This window comes from Schistocerca serialis, chromosome 1 (assembly GCF_023864345.2).
Source record: "Schistocerca serialis cubense isolate TAMUIC-IGC-003099 chromosome 1, iqSchSeri2.2, whole genome shotgun sequence".
In the NCBI taxonomy this organism is placed as follows: Eukaryota; Metazoa; Arthropoda; class Insecta; order Orthoptera; family Acrididae; genus Schistocerca; species Schistocerca serialis.
Window position 1 is genome coordinate 310,990,331 of NC_064638.1, and position 19,589 is coordinate 311,009,919.

At 37.3% G+C, this 19,589-nt stretch overlaps 1 protein-coding gene across 2 annotated transcripts in view; it reads left to right on the forward strand.

The window, feature by feature from the left end:
- Positions 1–19,589, forward strand: part of LOC126469544 (FACT complex subunit spt16) — a 135,352-nt gene that overhangs the window by 86,143 nt on the left and 29,620 nt on the right. For both annotated transcript variants that reach the window (XM_050096665.1, XM_050096674.1), the window contains exons 16-17: positions 12,032–12,201; positions 15,373–15,556. In XM_050096665.1, coding sequence (XP_049952622.1) covers positions 12,032–12,201; positions 15,373–15,556 — 354 coding nt within the window. The remainder of the gene's footprint in view (positions 1–12,031; positions 12,202–15,372; positions 15,557–19,589) is intronic.

A 19,589-nucleotide genomic window follows, 5' to 3' on the forward strand; every position in this document is an offset into this window, starting at 1 on the left:
TTCTTATATGGTTTGGACAATGTATTGTGTTTAGTTACAAACTGTTAGGCTGAGCGATTTGTTTCAGTTACAATAAGTTGCCGCAACGTTGTAGTAAAGAATAGACTGAAATATTCTATCACAGGAGATCCTGCTGGCGGCATATATTTTGGTCCTGGCAGCTCTTGAAATGGATGTGGTAATGGCTGGAGTGTTTCCGGTGCAATTACTTCAGTGTATTGTACATCTTCCATTTCGTCTTCACTTTCATTCACAATATCGTCGGGTACGTCACTGTCACTTTCTGAACTGTTGCTACTTTCGATAAAACACTCTGTATCGCTAGTACAATCTAAAAGTACACAAATTTATTCGTCTGTAAGTCCTTTGTTATGGCCTGGTGTAGGTCGCATTTTTCACAAAAAGTGTAGAAAATAAACAAACTGTAAATGCTTAATGTGAAGAAAACACACAGAAACAATGATAAATAACAGTACTGCACAAAAACAAGAATGTAGAATGCAATAACAGAATGTAAACATGTACTGCGAAACACGACGTCAATAAACATACGATGCAAAAGGGAATAATCAAACGCTAATATTTCACTGAAACGATGCTCAATTGTTGATAGCTATCAACCTACACGTAGCTCGAGTCAAAGAGCATCTGTAATCAGCACGCCAACACCATCTAGTGCCCGATTCTGTAAGATAAATAAGAAGAAGCAGAGTACCGACGGATCAGCACTCTGACAGTATTAGCGTCAGTAGGGGGTGACGATAGATTATTACCTTGACATTCAAAGGGTTAATAATGATGATGATGGAAGAATCAAGATGCTTGTTCTCCGAAGCAAACTTGCCAAATGAATTCTGTGCAGAATCAGTCTCCACTGCAGTCTGCCTAATTAACAGATATCTTATTGAGACACTAAAAACAAGACTCCAGAAGCAGCTTGGAGAAGCAAGAAGCTTTACCATCAACATCTCAAAATGTTTGGGTAGGATACTGTAAAGAATAAACAGCATACAGGCCTTTTGGAAAAAATGTCCAAAGAATCGTAAAAATAAGACATTATTTTTGATGAAGGTACTTCTGAACGGTACAAAGAAGAAACTGAGTGACAGGAGTAAAGTTTACTCTTCATATTATTCATGAAACGGAATGAAATAACAGTTACTGAACTTGAAAAAAACTGACCTCAAACCTGAAACTATCACGTCAAGTAATAGTTTGATGAGTATCTGGCTGCAATTAGAAATTAAGTTCAGACAATGCAAATAATAATAACAAGCAACCATAGCAATTTGAGCCTATACAAAAGTCTGAAAGAATTCTGAATGACAGTTACCCTCTCACAAAGAGAAGTCTGCTAGTTCACCGCCAGACAAGAAAGCAATAAATGCCAAATGGGTCTGAAAAACTAAGAAAGACCTGAAAGGCCACATTGCGCATTATAAAGCATGACTTGTGATACATAGTTATGCTCAGAAGCAAGACTTAGACTATTATCAAACATATAAAGTGGCTACACTGCACAATTCTTTAAGGGATTTATTTGCTCTGGCTGCTAAACCTTATATAGAGTTTGATCACTTAAATGATGTCACGGCTTTTTTACAAGGTGTCTTACATGAAGAGATCTATCTGAAAGTTCTGGAAGTAGATCCATTTATGAGGACAGTGTCAGATTCTGTTATTAAAAGACTAAAAAGGTGGCATATGGATTGAAACAAGGCAGTTGCTGCAGTAACTAGAAATTAGACAGAAGGTCAATAGCTGACATGTATTTCTATTGCAAAAATCAAGGTACATACATTTTGATATCTGGAGATAATGTGAATATTATGCTGATCTTTAGTAGCAGCCCGTGGGAGGCAGATGTTTTCAAAAACAAACTACGTGAAAAGTTCAAGCTGAGAGACATTGGTTAAGTTACTAACTGCGTAGATACCTTAATTACTATGAATCACAAAGTAGGTTGTTTGTGGATAGACCAGACACGCTGTGTGAAGCACATTCTCAATGGATTCAATATGAATGATTGTAACATGATATCTGTGCCACTGAACAATAAACAACTGGTCACTAGTCACGAGTCCAAAATCAGGATAAGGAAAAGAAACTATGGTAAACATATCCTATTGGGAAGCAATGGAAGTCTAATGCATGTACAATCAGAACAGGTCCAGAATCAACTCGACAGGAAATGTTCACCACTTTTCTAATAATCCAGGCAGCACCTCTGGCAGGCAGTCAAAAGGATCTTTAGATGTCTTAAATGTACCGAGGATAAGAAAGTATTATATTCTGAAGCTGAGGAATACCACAGAATAGGTTACTGCAGTGTAGTCTGGACTGGAGGTGCAGAGGATAGAAGACTGACATTATGATTTCAGTTTAAATCCCAAGGAGAAATGATATCCTGGCAGAGTAAGAAACAGCCTATGGCAGCCTTATCACCAACTGAGGTGGAAAATATACCCCTAACCTGAGAGTATCAGGCTCTTGGCTTCAAAGATTAGGCAGCTAAATATCTCTAGTCTCGAGAAGGAGGCAGTGAAACTTCTATTACTAGTGGCTACAGGATCTGAACCAAAAATATACACACAAAACTGTACTTCATAAGAGAAAAATATGGTGTCAGTCCAAGTCACTGTGGCATATGTGTCTTCAGACTAAATGTTAGCAGGCATTGTGACAAAACCTCTGGAAAAGCTGTAGTGTTGGCAGACTTGCCAACACTACGCACACTAATTGAAAGAGGCGGCCAAGATGCACGCGCTAACTCACGCAGGCGGGCGTTAGGTCTGAAACAGGATACGTAATGAATGCTATAAAGAAAAGTACGTAGCTGCTGGAATACTTAACTTTAATCCATCATTTGTATACAGCGTTCTTGATGATACAAGTGAGACTCTCTCTAGATAAATGCAATATAATGCTAATGGCGCCTTGCTAGTCGTAGCCATGGACTTAGCTGAAGGCTATTCTAACTATCTCTCGGCAAATGAGAGAAAGGCTTCGTCAGTGTAGTCGCTAGCAAAGTCGTCCGTACAACTGGGGCGAGTGCTAGTCCGTATCTCGAGGCCTGCCTTGTGGTGGCGCTCGGTCTGTGATCACTGACAGTGGCGACACGCGGGTCCGACATGTACTAATGGACCGCGGCCGATTTAAAGCTACCACCTAGCAAGTGTGGTGTCTGGCGGTGACACCACTAAAGCATTGTCATCATATGCTACTACAAGATTTTGGACTGAAAATGTATTTTCCTGTTTTCCAATTTTTTGCAAGTATGGCTAATGGAAATGTGATAATTTATAGTATTTGACTAGCTTGTTAAAGCATCAATTACATTGCTCTAGTGTATGTATTGGAGCCTGGAGCTTTTTATCTGTGCAATATCATATTGTACAATAATTTCATGTTAGTCTTAGCTTGTTATGTGTATGTGCAGTAAATGTGTTCATTTTAATTGATACTACATAGCAGTTACTACACTTAACACATTTTGCTTATCCCCCTATATCCAGCTCCAATGTATCCATTTCTCTTTTTAAGTCGTCTGTTGTATTTATCTGATTAAGGGATCTAACTTTCCAATCTCCACCCTATACACAGCCAGTTTTGTTTCAGTAACAGGCGACTACATCCTCCTCTATACTCCCTAGATATCTGCATGGGATACTATTTTATCTCTGGAATATTTTATCTGAGTTGATGCCATCATTAATAAACAGTACAATAGAGCTGCATGCTCTCATTAAATGTAACAGTTATAGTTTCCCATTGCTTTCAGCAGTTTGCATTATTGACATAGCAAGGCCATGTTGGTTAATGTTACAAGGAGAGATCAATCAGCAATACAGGCTGTGCATTTGCTACTATTGAAGAGGCCTCTGTTCACGAACCATATTGTGTTAGTACAAATATAAGCCACATGTGAATATAGGCTGCATATAAACTTTTGATACGAGATTATAGTAAAAAGTAAATCTCGAATATAGACCACACTAGAAAATTTACCTCCTATTACAAAGTACTAATACTATGTAAGTGATGCAGACACTAAAGTATCTTGGCAATCCTATATAACAATTGAGCAACATCAAGTTACCAGCTATGCATTATGCAAAGGAACACAGAAAGTGGAAGCTGGATGTAGATCTCATGTGTATGAAAAAAATGTTCATTGCCAGTGCGCAAGTGATGAGAAACTCTTAATTATATCTAAAAACAAAGATGATGTGACTTACCAAACGAAAGCGCTGGCAGGTCGATAGACACACAAACATACACACAAAATTCTAGATTTCGCAACCAACGGTTGCTTCGTCAGGAAAGAGGGAAGGAGAGGGAAAGACGAAAGGATGTGTGTTTTAAGGGAGAGGGTAAGGAGTCATTCCAATCCCGGGAGCGGAAAGACTTACCTTAGGGGGGGGAAAAGGACGGGTATACACTCACACACACACACAAACACACATCCATCCACACATATAAAGACTCAACAGCAGGAATGTGTCTGCTTGTGTCTGTATATGTGTGGATGGATATGTGTTTGTGTGCGAGTGTATACCCGTCCTTTTTTCCCCCTAAGGTAAGTCTTTCCGCTCCCGGGATTGGAATGACTCCTTACCCTCTCCCTTAAAACCCACATCCTTTAGTCTTTCCCCCTCCTTCCCTCTTTCCTGACGAAGCAACCGTTGGTTGCGAAAGCTAGAATTTTGTGTGTATGTTTGTGTTTGTTTGTGTGTCTATCGACCTGCCAGCGCTTTTGTTTGGTAAGTCACATCATCTTTGTTTTTAGATATATTTTTCCCACGTGGAATGTTTCCCTCTATTATATTGAAACTCTTAATTAGTTTGAAAAGTCTATGTTCATTTCAAGAACAAATTCCAAATATCCAGATGTGGAAAGACACTCGCTTGATTTTGTTGTTCAGGAACTGTAGATATGCTGCTATAATGGAATGATTGAAATTGAAGGCTGCAAAACAGCACGTAAAAGAAACACTTTGCCAATCGAATTTAAAGTTTTGTGTGAGTGAGTAATTTTTAATTTACATTCCCAGGTAGGGACTGCAGGCCAAACACTGATCTAGTTTGATATGTCAGACAGCTCTACAATAAATAATTTAGCGGAACATAGTATGCAGATACATGTATATTGTGCTTCGAACAGCTGCTATATTTGCAAACTAGGTATAGGTTTTTCTACTATTTTCTTCTAAGTCTTTGGTGGTTTACGAAAGTAACTGCAGTAACTTGCAATTTTATTAATTTCAAATCACAAGGTACTTGTGTATGTCATTTAGAATCTGACTATTTGTGATGTGAGGGGAAATTTAGATTCGAGGCTGCACCATGATTTTTCAAGCTAAGATTTAGGAAAAAAGTGCAGCCTGTATTCACACAAATACAGTATGTTAGTTTGGCAACACCATAAATACCCCTCCAATGTGATTGCACCTTTAATATGGCTATCTACATCATTGAGTCACAGTCAGACCACCCCGCTGTGGCAAGTTCAATGCTTTGTGGAGAGGGAGTCTTTCATTAATCTTTATTAACATTAAGTTTAGCTTTTGTACATATTTGATCACTTACCTAGTGATACGAAATGTCAGACACATAGCTAATCTGAATTTGACTTCTTTCCATGTGAAATCAACCAATGGTCTGGGTCTTTACATCTCAGATTTTAATAATTTTTTGTATATCAGTAGTAGGATTTGTTTGCTTGCAGACTCTCAAATTAAAATTTTGTTTGGACCATTTGTTTTTTTTAAGTTAATAATTTTTGAAGTAAACACTACATGTTCAAAAAAAGGCAACAAATAATTTATGTAACTATACTTGAATTGCACAAATACATTCACATTAATTAATATTAGTAATTAAACATTGGTGCAGCTGTAAGTATTTATCAGTGAGTTGTTTAAATGCCTTTCATTGAGAAATTTTCTGTTCACCTTCAACAAGAAAAGACTCAAGATTAAATATCACATTGTTCTTGTATATGCCATTACCTAGTCCTCTAAAGCCGTAGTGACAGATTATTTGTACAACCACACATTGTTTGACAACATAATCTGTCAGAGTTTTCGCATCTCTTCATTTGATAGTCTGAACATTCTCCCAGTGGCAGTTGTAGGGTGTAATTTACAAAGTATGAAGTTCTTTAGAACAATCAATTCATCCTATCTTCTTGGGTATGAAAAAGGAGCAGCCGGCCCACAAGGATGCATAAATAAAAGGTTACTTAAGCTCCTTTTTCTTCTCTAGACAGCACACAACCCATCCACCATTTGTTGTCATAAGCTCAACCATCAAATCCAGTAATCTGTTGAAAAGACGTGTCATCTACATCTGGACTCACTTAAATTTTATTAACAATTCATTTGTTTTAACCTTGTCTTTGCTCAAAGTCCATGTGACTGCTATGGCTTCTTCTTCTTCTTCTTTCAAACAATTGGGAGTTAATATTTTGTGACTGATAGGATTTCACAGACTGACTTTGGCTGAAAGATTTTTTACTGTGCCACCACCATCACTATCACACAAGTAGCATAAAAATGCCATTCTTTTTAAATTCCTTCAAAATCTTCAGCGTGGTGACATAAGTTAGTAAAGTTCTTTTGATTTTTGTGTTGCACTGCTGAACCATCACTAAAGTAAAGATTTTTTTTCGGATTATGGAGAAAATCCAGTTTTATAAAGTCAATAATTTCTTTCCAAAATTATTTAATTGGATAGATAAAAAATCTACTCACCAAGCGGTGGCGCAACTCACCCATAAAAGATGGTTGTTACTGGCAAGCTTTTGGAGCCAGAAGCTGCTGCTTCAGGCAGAAGGGTTGAAGGGGAAGGAAGAGGGGTGAAGGAAAAGGGCTGGGGAGGTCTAGGAAAAGGGGTAGATTTTGGGTTCAAAAATGGCTCTGAGCACTATGGGACTTAACATCTATGGTCATCAGTCCCCTCGAACTTAGAACTACTTAAACCCAACTAACCTAAGGACTTCACACAACACCCAGTCATCAGGAGGCAGAGAAAATCCCTGACCCCGCCGGGAATCGAACCTGGGCGTGGGAAGCGAGAATGCTACCGCACGATCACAAGCTGCGGACTAGATTTTGGTAAAGTCACTCAGAACTGTGGGTCAGGGGAGACTATACGGGATGAGAAGGAAACATTGATTGTTTGGACTGCATCGAACAAGCTTTGAAAACCAGAGAACTTAAAGGTGGGAGACAGGGTGATATGCAGACAGAGATTACTGCTTAAACATCATGCATGAATTAATAAGAGTGAAAAGTTAAGTGCATTGTACATAAATGAGGTGGGGGGGGCAGTGAAAGATAGACGGGTAAGACAATAAAAGATGTAGGAAACTAAAACAGAATGAAGCAAATAATAGTTCCAGTGAAGAAATGCTGAGGCGGAAGAAATTAATGTAAATTAAGGCCAGGTGTGTGGTGAGAACCAGGGAAATGTTATGTGCTAGTTCCCACCTGCGGAGTTCTGAGGAACTGGTGTCTGGGGAAAGAATCCAGATGGCATGGGTGGTAAAACAGGCACCGAAGTCACGATTGTCATGTTTTAGAGCATGCTCTGCAACAGGATATTGTGAGTTGCCAGTATACACCCTCTGTCTATGCCCATTCATCCTAATTGGGCATATCGCTATCTGTCTCCAGTTTCGAGAAAATGGAGAATGAAATACTCATAAATCCCTCATATCTCGTGAACGGTCTGAGATATCGAAACAAGAGGTTGGCAAATGACGGTGAGTGAAACGGAGAATATTTTGCCTTATGATTCATATGTGAATCTTCCATATCTACCACAATATTCAAGCAACTACAGATCCTTTTCAATAAAATAATGTAATTTTTTAACAACCGTCAACAGCTGCTGAAACGAGAATTGCTGTGTGTTTTGCAACAATATAAATGGAGATATTACACATTCATGTTTATTCTGAGAATAGGGCTCTTCATAAACTACTGACCTGTCTTGCCCCAGTTGCTAATTTAATAATGCACTGTTTCAGGATCCTGTCACAATTTCAGCTGCATTAGAATGTTAATGACATGAATATTTTTAAACTCTGCTGTGGACTTTTATTGCTAATTTCCTGTTCAGACGTGCTGTACTGTTATTATCTTGTTCTCAATACGTGACGCCTACAAAACACTTAAACCTCCTGAAAATACCACTTTTCAACTTTGCAGTGTAGATACATTAAGTGCATAACACCATGTGGTACTGTTTTCCGTGGCACGGCACAGTGTGAATTGCTGGTGATGTGGTAAGGAAAGCCAGCTCGCCATTGGTGTTACCTGGAGAACGGTGTCATGTCCCCTCCAGTGAGGGAAACATCAGTAGTCACAACTAATTTTAAACACACTACAGTAGCAGCAATAGTGTCCAAGACATGTGTAGCACAAAATCAGATTTATTTTAATGTTCCCATTGGAATACTGTCACGAAAACGGCACACACATTAACAAATAGTGTATAACTAACACTTTTTTTTTTTCTTCAGAATTTAAAAAGAACTTGGTTTTGAAAGGTTAACGTTTTTATGAATGTAGTAATGTGACATGTATTTTTAAACCTTATAAGAAGCTGAATAAATTGGTACAAATTTCAGGTCTGTAAGTCAAGTAGTTCCTGAGATATAGCAGCTTCAAGGTTTCAAAAGATGGCAACAATCGCACAATTTTGGGAACTTTAAAAATTAATAACTCCAAAACAAAACACCCAAAACATCTTTAATTTGAGATTGTATCTTGTTTTGGTAGGTAGAATAAATGACAAAAAATTACAAAATTCTAATCATCAAGGTTCATTTTATTTTCTGATTTGTGAATTTCACATGGAATGACCCTGTAAAGTAAACGAAAGTAGTTTGTTTTATGGAATTGCTTTGTTTGCATAAGGAATCTTTATTTAAACTCTTGTATGAGTTCTAAGGAATTACACCCTTACTTCTGTGATTAGACTGTTCCATAAACTTATGTGTAAATAGCCCTGCAGCATTATATAAATAACTTTAAATAGCCTGTGAACAGTCTGCATCCCATATTATTATGGTATACTGTGGAAATAATTCATGCAGCAGTATAAATGTCCTAACAAAAGTATTTAGAAAACTTTTATCTGCATTCAGTCATTTAGAGTAAAAATACAGGGTGATTCAAAAAGAATACCACAACTTTAGGAATTTAAAACTCTGCAACGACAAAAGGCAGAGCTAAGCACTATCTGTCGGCGAATTAAGGGAGCTATAAAGTTTCATTTAGTTGTACATTTGTTTGCTTGAGGCGCTGTTGACTAGGCGTCAGCGTCACCTTTCTTCGAAGGTGCTACTGTAACTGGACTACAGTATCTGGAGATGTTAGAGAATTGGCTGTTCCCTCAGCTCGAACAAGAAGCACAAAAATTCATATTTCAGCAGGATGGAGCACCACCACATTGGCACTTATCTGTCCGTAACTACCTGAACGTCAACTACCCGAGGCGATGGATCGGCCGCCAGGCAGCCCGTGACAGAGCACTTCATCACTGGCCTCCAAGAAGCCCTGATCTTACCCCCTGCGACTTTTTCTTATGGGGGTATGTTAAGGATATGGTGTTTCGGCCACCTCTCCCAGCCACCATTGATGATTTGAAATGAGAAATAACAGCAGCCATCCAAACTGTTACACCTGATATACTACTGAGAGTGTGGAACGAGTTGGAGTATCGGGTTGATATTGCTCGAGTGTCTGGGGGGGGCCATATTGAAAATCTCTGAACTTGTTTTTGAGTGAAAAAAAACCTTTTTAAATACTCTTTGTAATGATGTATAACAGAAGGTTATATTATGTTTCTTTCATTAAATACACATTTTTAAAGCTGTGGTATTCTTTTTGAATCACCCTGTATTATGAAAGTTGTTGAAAAGCTTATACACGTGAATAGCAGTAAAATGGAATGTAAATGGCCGTAAATGCACACTTCATGACTAACTTAATTTGCTCTGGAATATTTTTAACTATTGTAGAATTGTAGTCAGAGACACATCTTATTCAATCATTTAACAGCTAGAAGAACAGACATTTCACAGGTACAAACATCAGATAAAATCAGATTAATAAAGCGGATGAAATGATAACTTATCAAATAGTCACTTTTGTGCAATTACTAATGTTCCATCAGAAAGTAGATTGTCATATCACTTTTATCGTCCCCCATGCCACTGGAATTCATGTGGATTATTCTTCCACCTAATCTCGTAGTGGTGTGAGGCAGAAGAAATACCGTCAGCCTTCAAGGAGAATGTAATAAGTAATATTCCAATGAAAACAGGCCCGAATATTACTGAACTATCATTTTAGTAACTCATAGTTTCAAAATACTGATAAGAATTATTTACAGAAAAATGGAAAAACTGACAGAAGTAGACCTCAAGGAAGATCAGTACAGGGTCCTTAGAAATGTGAGGACAGATGAGGCAACACTGACCCTCTGACATATCTTAGGAGATAATATTAAAGAAAGGCTAAATCTTTATAGCATTTGTAGACGTAGAGAAAGTTTTTGACAATGTAGAATGGAATACAGTCTTGAAATTCTGAAGTTAGCAGAGATAAAATGTTTGGAGTGAAAGGTTATATACAACTCTTATTGAAACCAGGCAGCAATTATAACAATTTAAGCATGAAAGGGAAGTACTGATTGTGGAGGAAATGAGACAGGGTTGCAGAAGGAATTAAGGAATTAAAGTTCAGGGAGAAATAGAATCTTTGAGGTTTGCTGATGACATTTTGATTCTGTCAAACAGCAAAGGACATGGAAGAGCAGCTGAATGGAATGAACAGTTTCTTGTAAGGAAGATACAAAATGAACATCAGCATATTAAAGCAAAGATAATGGAATAGGGTTGAATAAAATCAAGTGATACTGAGGGAATTAGATTAGGAAATGAGTCACTAACAATGTAGATGAGTTTTCCTGTTGGAGCAATAAAATAATTGATGATGGCTGAAGTGAATGGGAGAGAATCGAAAATGAAGATTGGCAATGGTGAGAAAAGGGTTTCAGAAAGAGAAATTTGTTCACATCAAATATAAATTTAAACATTAGGAAATCATTTTTGGAGGTATTTGTACAGTGTGTTGCCTCATATGGATGTGAAACATGGATGAAAAACAGCAAAGACAAGAAGAGAACACAAGCATTTGAAACTTGGTGCTATAGAAGAATGTTGATGACTAGATGGGTAGATCAGATAATTAATGAGGTGATCCTGTATTGAATTTAAAAAAAAATTGCACAATTTGATTTAAAGAAGGGATCATCAGTTGAGTGTTGGAGGGAAGTGTGGGAAACAGAAATTGTAGAGGGAGACCAAGAGACAAATGTAGTAAAAAGGTTCAAGTGAATGTATATTGCAGTTGTTATTCAGAGATGAGTAGGCCTGCACAGAATACTGTAGCTTGGAGAGCTGCATCGGACCATTCTTCGGACTGAAGACCAAAAGAACAAAATTCTTCAGTCTTCATAAACTCGTTCAGTTACCATTATGTCATTTGGTGAACTTGTTGTATCCATGCAGTTAACAGCATTCACTGTTGTTCCCCCAAATATAATATTGTGGCTTGTGAGCATCAGTTACACCTGCAGCAACCTGTCTTATATTGAGGCCATGTTGCTGCAGAACTGGTTCTGATTATGTGCCAGCAATTTACTTAAATTAGTATTTTTACCATTTATTTATATTATTATGTCAAATTTGCCGTACCTTTAACATTTCTGTGGTAATTCAGTCATGATTGCACATTTTCCACAAGTGTCAGTTTGCATAAGGAAACATTTTGGTAGTGATAGGAACAGTATATTGTCACTATTAAAAGACAACATGGGGTTGTGACTTGTTGGAAAACAAATACCTGGAGAAAAATAGATTCTGATTAATCTTATTTCTTTAACTACATTTATTATTTTTCCTTATGTCTGCTGTGTGAACTAAAGTGTATTTTTTTTATTTATTTATTTATAGCCACCATTTGTCATCACTTTGGAAGATGTGGAGCTGGTGCACTTCGAACGTGTACAATTCCACTTAAAAAATTTTGATATGATCTTTGTTTTCAAAGATTATCATCGAAAAGTAGCAATGGTAAATGCTATTCCTATGAATATGTTGGATCATGTGAAGGAATGGCTAAAGTGAGTATTAATTAATTAATTGAAAAGAAAAAATCAAATGTAACAGTATTATGAGGTGGAAAGTTGCTACTCACCATATAGAGGAGATGCTGAGTCGCAGATAGGCACAACAAAAAACATGTTGACAGTGTGGTTTCAGCTGTCTGAGACTGCAGTCGTGTGTGTAGAGTTGTGCTTGTGTGTATTGTTGACAAAGGCCAATGGCCGAAAGCTTTAACTGTTAAAGAGTTCTTTTTGTTGAGCCTATATGCAACTCAGCACCTCCGCTGTATGGTGAGTAGCAGCTTTCTTTCTCATAATATTGTTACATTCCATCCTGGATTTTCCATTGTTTGAAAAATCAAATGCAGTTTCTTATGAAATACTGTTTCAGTATTTGAAATTTTACCTGATTTTAAACACTCAAAACTGAGGAAAGGCAGCTGCTTGTCTGTAACTAGTTGATAGGTGAACCATACATATCACTATATAAATATTGTTTATGAGCAGATGCCTCTGCTGACAGGTGTGGCAGCCAGGAGTGAAACATAGTGTGGGAGTTGGGTGTGTCTCAGGAGCAGCGGCAAAATGAGAATTGATTGTGGAAAAAATCATGATCAATAATATTAGAGAAGTAAAGTCCTTTACCATACTTAATCAACAAAATGAATGACCATTCAAATACTGCCTATCAGCAGTCAGGGGTGTCATTATAAAAATAAAATTATTCTGTCAGGCACAGTTTCGAGCAGCATATATGCACATAATTTTACAGCTAAAGTAAAATGCCTCTGTAATAAAAAGATACGTCATACACATGTCTGAAGAAATTTGCAAACTTGTTGGTTCCTCATCATTCTAAATGTCTTGTGTACAGAAATAAATAGAGGTGCATCCAGTAATTATTACTCAACAAAACATACTGGTAACCTGGCCATGGTGGTAGCATTGTCGATTTAGTGCCCGAAAAGTGGGGATGGCATACACTTCAGTAGTCTTACAAATAGGAGAACCATAGCATGCTACATGTCTTTAAGTGCCACTGAATGAAGTACCTATCTAGAACCAGAACAGATACGGAACATACAATATTTCTCACATTAGCTGCCCAGGATGGTTTTCTGGTAGTATCCATAAAACTACCTGTCCATAATGGTGACTGATGATTTGTCGCCTGCTGTTTCAGTTGTGGATGAGTCAGCATGACTTTTTCTTAAAATCTGTGCTGAACGAACTATATTAGGAAGAGGATAGATTGGTATTCAATGTAAAGATGACCAACTGAGTTGGACAGGCAAAATGAAAAGACTTGTCATACAATTAGCTTTCAGCCAACAAGACATATCTCAAAATTGGACAAAACACACACACACACACACACACACACACACACACACACACACCCAAATGCAACTCACACATGCATGACCACAGTCTTTGGCCAGAGGCTGTGGTCATGTGTGTGAGTTGTGTTTGCTTGAGTGTGTGCATGTGTGTATGTTACCTAATTTTGAAATAGGCCTTGTTGGCCAAAAGCTAATTGTGCAACAGCCACTTTGTTGTGCCTCTCTGCGACTTTCGATCTCTGATATATGGTTAGTAGCAACTATCCTTTTCATTATATTGTTAAATATTTTATTATATTTTCAGTTTTCCATCGCCATCTCTCTCCTCCAGTAGTAATCTCACACTTTTTTGTGCAGTACATGACCTTTCAAGTTTTATAATGTTATAACACAGAAAGCTAAACTGTATTTAATTCACCACATGGGATAGTGATTAGTATTTTTGGCTAGTAATGGCAAGATTCTATTTTCAATCCTGAAGATATTTCTAATCTTTTTTGGGTGGATAGCCCTGATAGGAGGTCCATTCAGCCTTATGTACCAACTATAAAGGTACTTGCATGTAAAAGCAGTGATGTTGATGCACAAGTCACTGAAGTAGTGTTATATTAAAAGGCTTGCGCCAGACAAGGTGAAATACACTGTGTTTGTTTATTAGCAGTAAAAAGCATCAGCCAGTATCTTTTTGAGTTAGAGAGTAGTTGCTTGGTGTATTATGACTATGGATATTATTTTTGCAAGATTCCAGACCAGTTTCAAAGTATGTAGGTTTTGATGGTATGGCAGCAGTCGGTAGGCAACCATCATACTGCAAAATTTTGTCCTCGTATGTATATATTTTCAATTTTTTATGTATATTTCTACATGATAGTATGTACTTACCTGTTGTAGTCATAGAGCAGAAGTCAATAAAATGAAACTGCCTTCACAACAATGAGACATTGCCTGACAGTGATATTTGACAATAGTTGTGAGACTTGCCTGACACTCTTATTTGACAGTACTAGTCAAACTCTGCCACTTTTCAACACAGTGTATTGTGTTGGAAAATCAAAAAATGAATTTATTCACACACCTTTTAAAGTAAAATCTCATAGATGCAGCAGTTACTTCTCTAAGTTTCCGTGCTATCCTGGAAGTCCAGTTTGGTGCAACAAAAAGCTGTGGAGTTTCTGCAAAGGCAGTTTTCTTTGTATTGTTCATAATATCAAAGAAGTTGCTCTCAAATTTTACATTGTCAATGAAATATTTATTGTGTGCATTTTTTTTTGTTCTGCTTTGGGGCAGATACCTGAATTCTGCTCAAATTGACATGGTGTCCCTCCTTCCGTAATTTGCACACCATTGATTTAACTCTTACTTGTCAAAATTTGCTTGCATCTTCTATTGCCTCTGTGTCAGGGCTGTCACAACTCTCTCATTCTCATTATCATCAAAATTAGTGATGGTAACAGCAATTCTCATGGCTTCTCGTGAATGTGTTTTCCATTATCACTTTGTACACTTGCACTCTGAAATAACAGTGCACACTGCTTTGAATTAGAATGAGACTACCTGGTCACATGACCAAATCAGTTTCTACTGTACCCCAGTTACCACTACGTCTTGCCAATCAATAGATTCTGCTTATTTACAACTCAGATAAAAAACAATTTCATTTAGTGTGTAATCACAGCCAAGGGATGCGCATCTCCACCCTTCCTCAAGTGTACACATTGAAGAAGTGGCTGCCTTTCCTACCTTATGCTTGTTGTTTCGATTGTACAGTTTTCATTATCATAACAAACTCTGACCTTAAAGTTGTGACAGCAGTTTTTTGTTCAGCATGAATTTAATTTTTTTGCAGTTCATGTGATATAAGATACACTGAAGGTATTCAGTCTCTGAATTGGACAAAAATTATGAAGACAATAACAGATGATCCTGAGGGCTTCTTTGAGAGTGGTGGGTGGACATTTTTAGATCCAGAGAGTGATGATGAGAACAATGAAGATGATGTTGATGAGGAGGAGGAAGATGACCCATATGAGGTATTGCATAAAACTTCTGTATGAGACTCAAGTAACTTGGGTCTGTTATGAATCATAGTTATAGTATATCATTAATACCTTTGATCTGGTATCCTGCCTTGTCACCAAATGCATTTAATTTGTAAGTTTTAATACAACAGCAAAACAAGTTCCAAGTCTCTGAAATACCTGTTTTCCTTAAAGGGTAGAAATATCACACTACACAAATTAATACATTGGCATTTGGTCACTTACAAATTTTATAACTACTAACATACTTTCAGCAGGCGTAATTAGTATGTAGTCCTCAATAAGACCTCTCAAACTTCTAACTTAAAACAGTTTTGTGTGACGAATAAAGGAATTTGGAAAAAAAAAAAAAAATTTCCAAACAGTATAAGATGAAAGGTACTCAGAGAAGAACTGGGTCCTAGTTGCTAGAGATGGACAAACACTTTCATCTTTGGGAACTTTTTATTTTTACTTGTTCATTGTTCCATTTTTATCTGATTGTGCACGCTATATAGATTTTAGATAAATTTCCTAAAAAAATAGTGTTTCTGCATGATATATTCATTGATTACATAATGTAGACAGATTGGTTAGTTAGATCTCCTTATCTGCATTCACTCTCAGAAAGCATTACATAATCAGGTGATGTAACGGACTAGTGACTGTAGGCCAGGTAGAGAGAGGATGAAGATTTATATGGAAAACACACAATTTCCTAAACAAGAATTGAGGAACTCCACACTAAAAATAGGCTTTGTATCAGCAATGGCAGCAACACCGTAAATATGCTGAGAGAGTGTCACTTCATAAGTGAAAAGAAATAAGTGCTTTGAAGGTCTTTACAATCAAAAAAGATGGTCAGTTTTAAAGCAGTCAATAGTTGAAAGGGACTCCAAAGTTTATGCATGTATCAGTTGTCAATTATTTGAGAAAAAGATTTTCTGGCTAAGCATAGGCACCCATTAACAGATGAGAGTCAAACAAGTATGAAATTCAACAATTCAGTAAATTGCTTATTGATGTACTTAGAATATATTTTGTACACAAATGTCTTTGAAAATAAAAATTAAAGAAAAATCCACCACTATTTCAATGCCGATAATTTGATGCATAATTTGGTTGCTTAACAGCTAAGGAAAAGGGCTGGAAAAAGTTATCTGTGAAACTTGCACTGAATTCATTTCAAGTTGGATTGTTAGTTTGTCACTACAGCATAAAATATGACAAATTTGAGAGGTGCGTTTGTTGTGTTTAAAAGCATTTTAGAAAAAAATCTGTATTTGCCACACTGGCCGAAGTATACAAGAGGATTGTATGAATATATTTTTTTTTTTATTAACTGTGAACTTTCTTCTCGAAAAACACTCTCATGGAGTCTCTTTCCTTGCTCCAATGGGATCCATCATGCAAGGTGGGTGGCGAAAGTCATTTGTGTATTGAAAAAATCTATGTACCTTGATGAAGTTGAATTACAACAACAAGAACAGAATTCAGTTTTTTCTACAGTAAAAGTCCATTAATCTGGCATCCGACACTCCAGCATGTCCAATAATTGGGCACCGCTTCGTACAAACGGAATATTTTGGACTCATTCAACAGAGTTCGATCACATAGCACCAACAGTTGTTTCAGTCACCTGTCAGCCAGCTTGTTTCGTGCACCAGCTGTCTACAGTAATTTAAAAATTGGTGCTTTAAAGAATAACCATGGTTAGAGCTGTTCTATATTACATTTACAATAGTGCTGAGTGTTGTTGTGGGAATGTTTTTTCAAACAACTCCCAAGACAAAGTGAAAGTGAGATGTAAAGAAATTATGTTTACGATACAGCAAAAGCTGGAGATCATTAAGCGGCTTGAAAAAGATGAGAATAGAATTAAGATTATGGAAGAATGTAAAGCTGTTTCTTCAACAATTAATGATATTAAGAGAATTAAAGTTCAGCTTCAGAAATTTGCCTCACAGACTGTAGAATTAAATGACACAATCACAAAACCTTTATAAAAGTCCAAACTCTATCAGTTGAATGTAATTTTGTAGAAGTGGTTCTGTGGCAAAAAGTGTGAAGGAAAACCTGCAACTGGGCCCATGATTATAAAAAAAAGTAAACATTTCTATAATGATTTGGGGTAATCAGAAACCGAACATGTATTTTCTTATGATTGGCTATACCTATTCAGAACTAGTAATGGAATTTGGAAGCTGGATGGGAAGTTATGATTAGCTTATCAAAATGCAGCTGAAGAATACAAAGGAACTTCTTCAATTTAACACCATAACTTAACTGCTAGTCATATCTATAATGGTGATGAAATGGGCCAACTTTGGCATTGTGTTAACCCCTTATGTTATTGGCAAGTACAAAAAGCCAAGAGCTTTTAAAGGAATTTTAAATTTGTCTGTAATTTATGGAGCTCATTCCACTTCATAGATGGCTCCAGAATTGTTTTAGGGCTGTCTTTTTCTCAATTTTGTACTGTCTGTGAGAGAGAATTAAAAAAAAAACTTTGTTTGCCTGAACCGAGCAAGGTTGTACTGTTGCTGGGTAACTATGTAGCCAACCCTCCAATATCTGAATTGATCGTGGGGAATACATTCGCCACTGATCTTCCAGCAAACTTTACTTCCCATATTCAGATTATGGATCAGGGAGTAATTCAGAATTCCAAATGTTTTTACAGAGCTTCTTTTCTTCAATAGCTTATCAATTCAGGCTGCTCAGTGTTGGATTTAAAAAAAAAAAATTAGCATTAAAGAGTCTGTTTGTGGAACCATTTTGGCGTGGAATAAAGTTAAGTCTTGGCAAAAACTCTGGCCAAAAGCCTAAGAAAAAGAAACAGGTTCCACTGTTCCAATCAAAAGTGATACTGTTGTTAAACTGTTAGATGTTGAAACTTCCTGGCAGATTAAAACTGACTTCCGGATCTCGGTCTGAGACTTGAACTCGGGATCTTTGCCTTCTGTGGGCAAGTGCGCTGCTGACTAGTCCATGAAAGGCAAAGGTCCCAAGTTCAAGTCTCAATCCAGCATGCAGTTTTAATCTCACAGGAAGTTTTAAATCAGTGCACATTCTGCTGCGGAGTGAAAAATTCATTCTGTTAGATGTTGCTCAAAATGAAATAAGAAATTTGCCATGAGATGAAGTTTCGGACTGGAAAGACGGTGACAATAAAGAACCTGTAGTTAAAGAAGAATCGGACGAACTGATTGTAGAAATTGTTATGATGTTACAACAAGAACTTGAACCTCTCAGACATCAAACCTGATGAAGGAAAAGAGGCCGACACAGCCAACTCATCACCTCCACCTACCTGCCACTATTGGTATATCTGTATAAGATTTTCTGAAAGCAACAAATCACACAACAGTGCAAAACTTTTCAATTTATGTATTCTATGTAATGTATGTGCTGGAGGGTGGGAAATGAGTGGGAAGCAGGCGTCTCATGATATTGGGAGCAAACCTTCGAAAGAAAAGACTCATTCCAGTCACCAGTGGAGGTTTTATAAGCCTATTCCTAAGTGGTACACTAAACTCCCAACTCGCTACGTCAACAGGAGGCTGCTGGTGTCTCGGGGGGACTAGTGGACATGACCGGTTGTGGATCAAGCTGGCAGTCAAGAGAGCATTCCGAATACTGACGCGTTCTTACCAACGCGTCCCCCCCACCCCCCTGTGAGGGTGCTTCAGTGAGTGTCCATCTGTCAGCAGTTCTACCGTTGAACCATGTTCACATGGACTGAGCATGGATGTTACGCAAAACATCTGGTTCTGTGCTGGCCCAAGTTCAGCCACTGTCTTGCCAAAGTGCCAGTACTGTACATCATTTGAAAGGCAATTAACACAGAACATTCAGAAAAATATTTTGAAAAACTATTTTTCCTCTCAATAAAATTGTTCACTACTCCCCACACACATCTCCTCCCTCTTTCATGGGACCATTTTATGGGCCCTAAGAGTGAGTTACAAATTATAAAACTGAATACATATTTAAAAGGTTACCACACAAAGTTCTGCTGATATTTACAGTAATAAGGGACCTT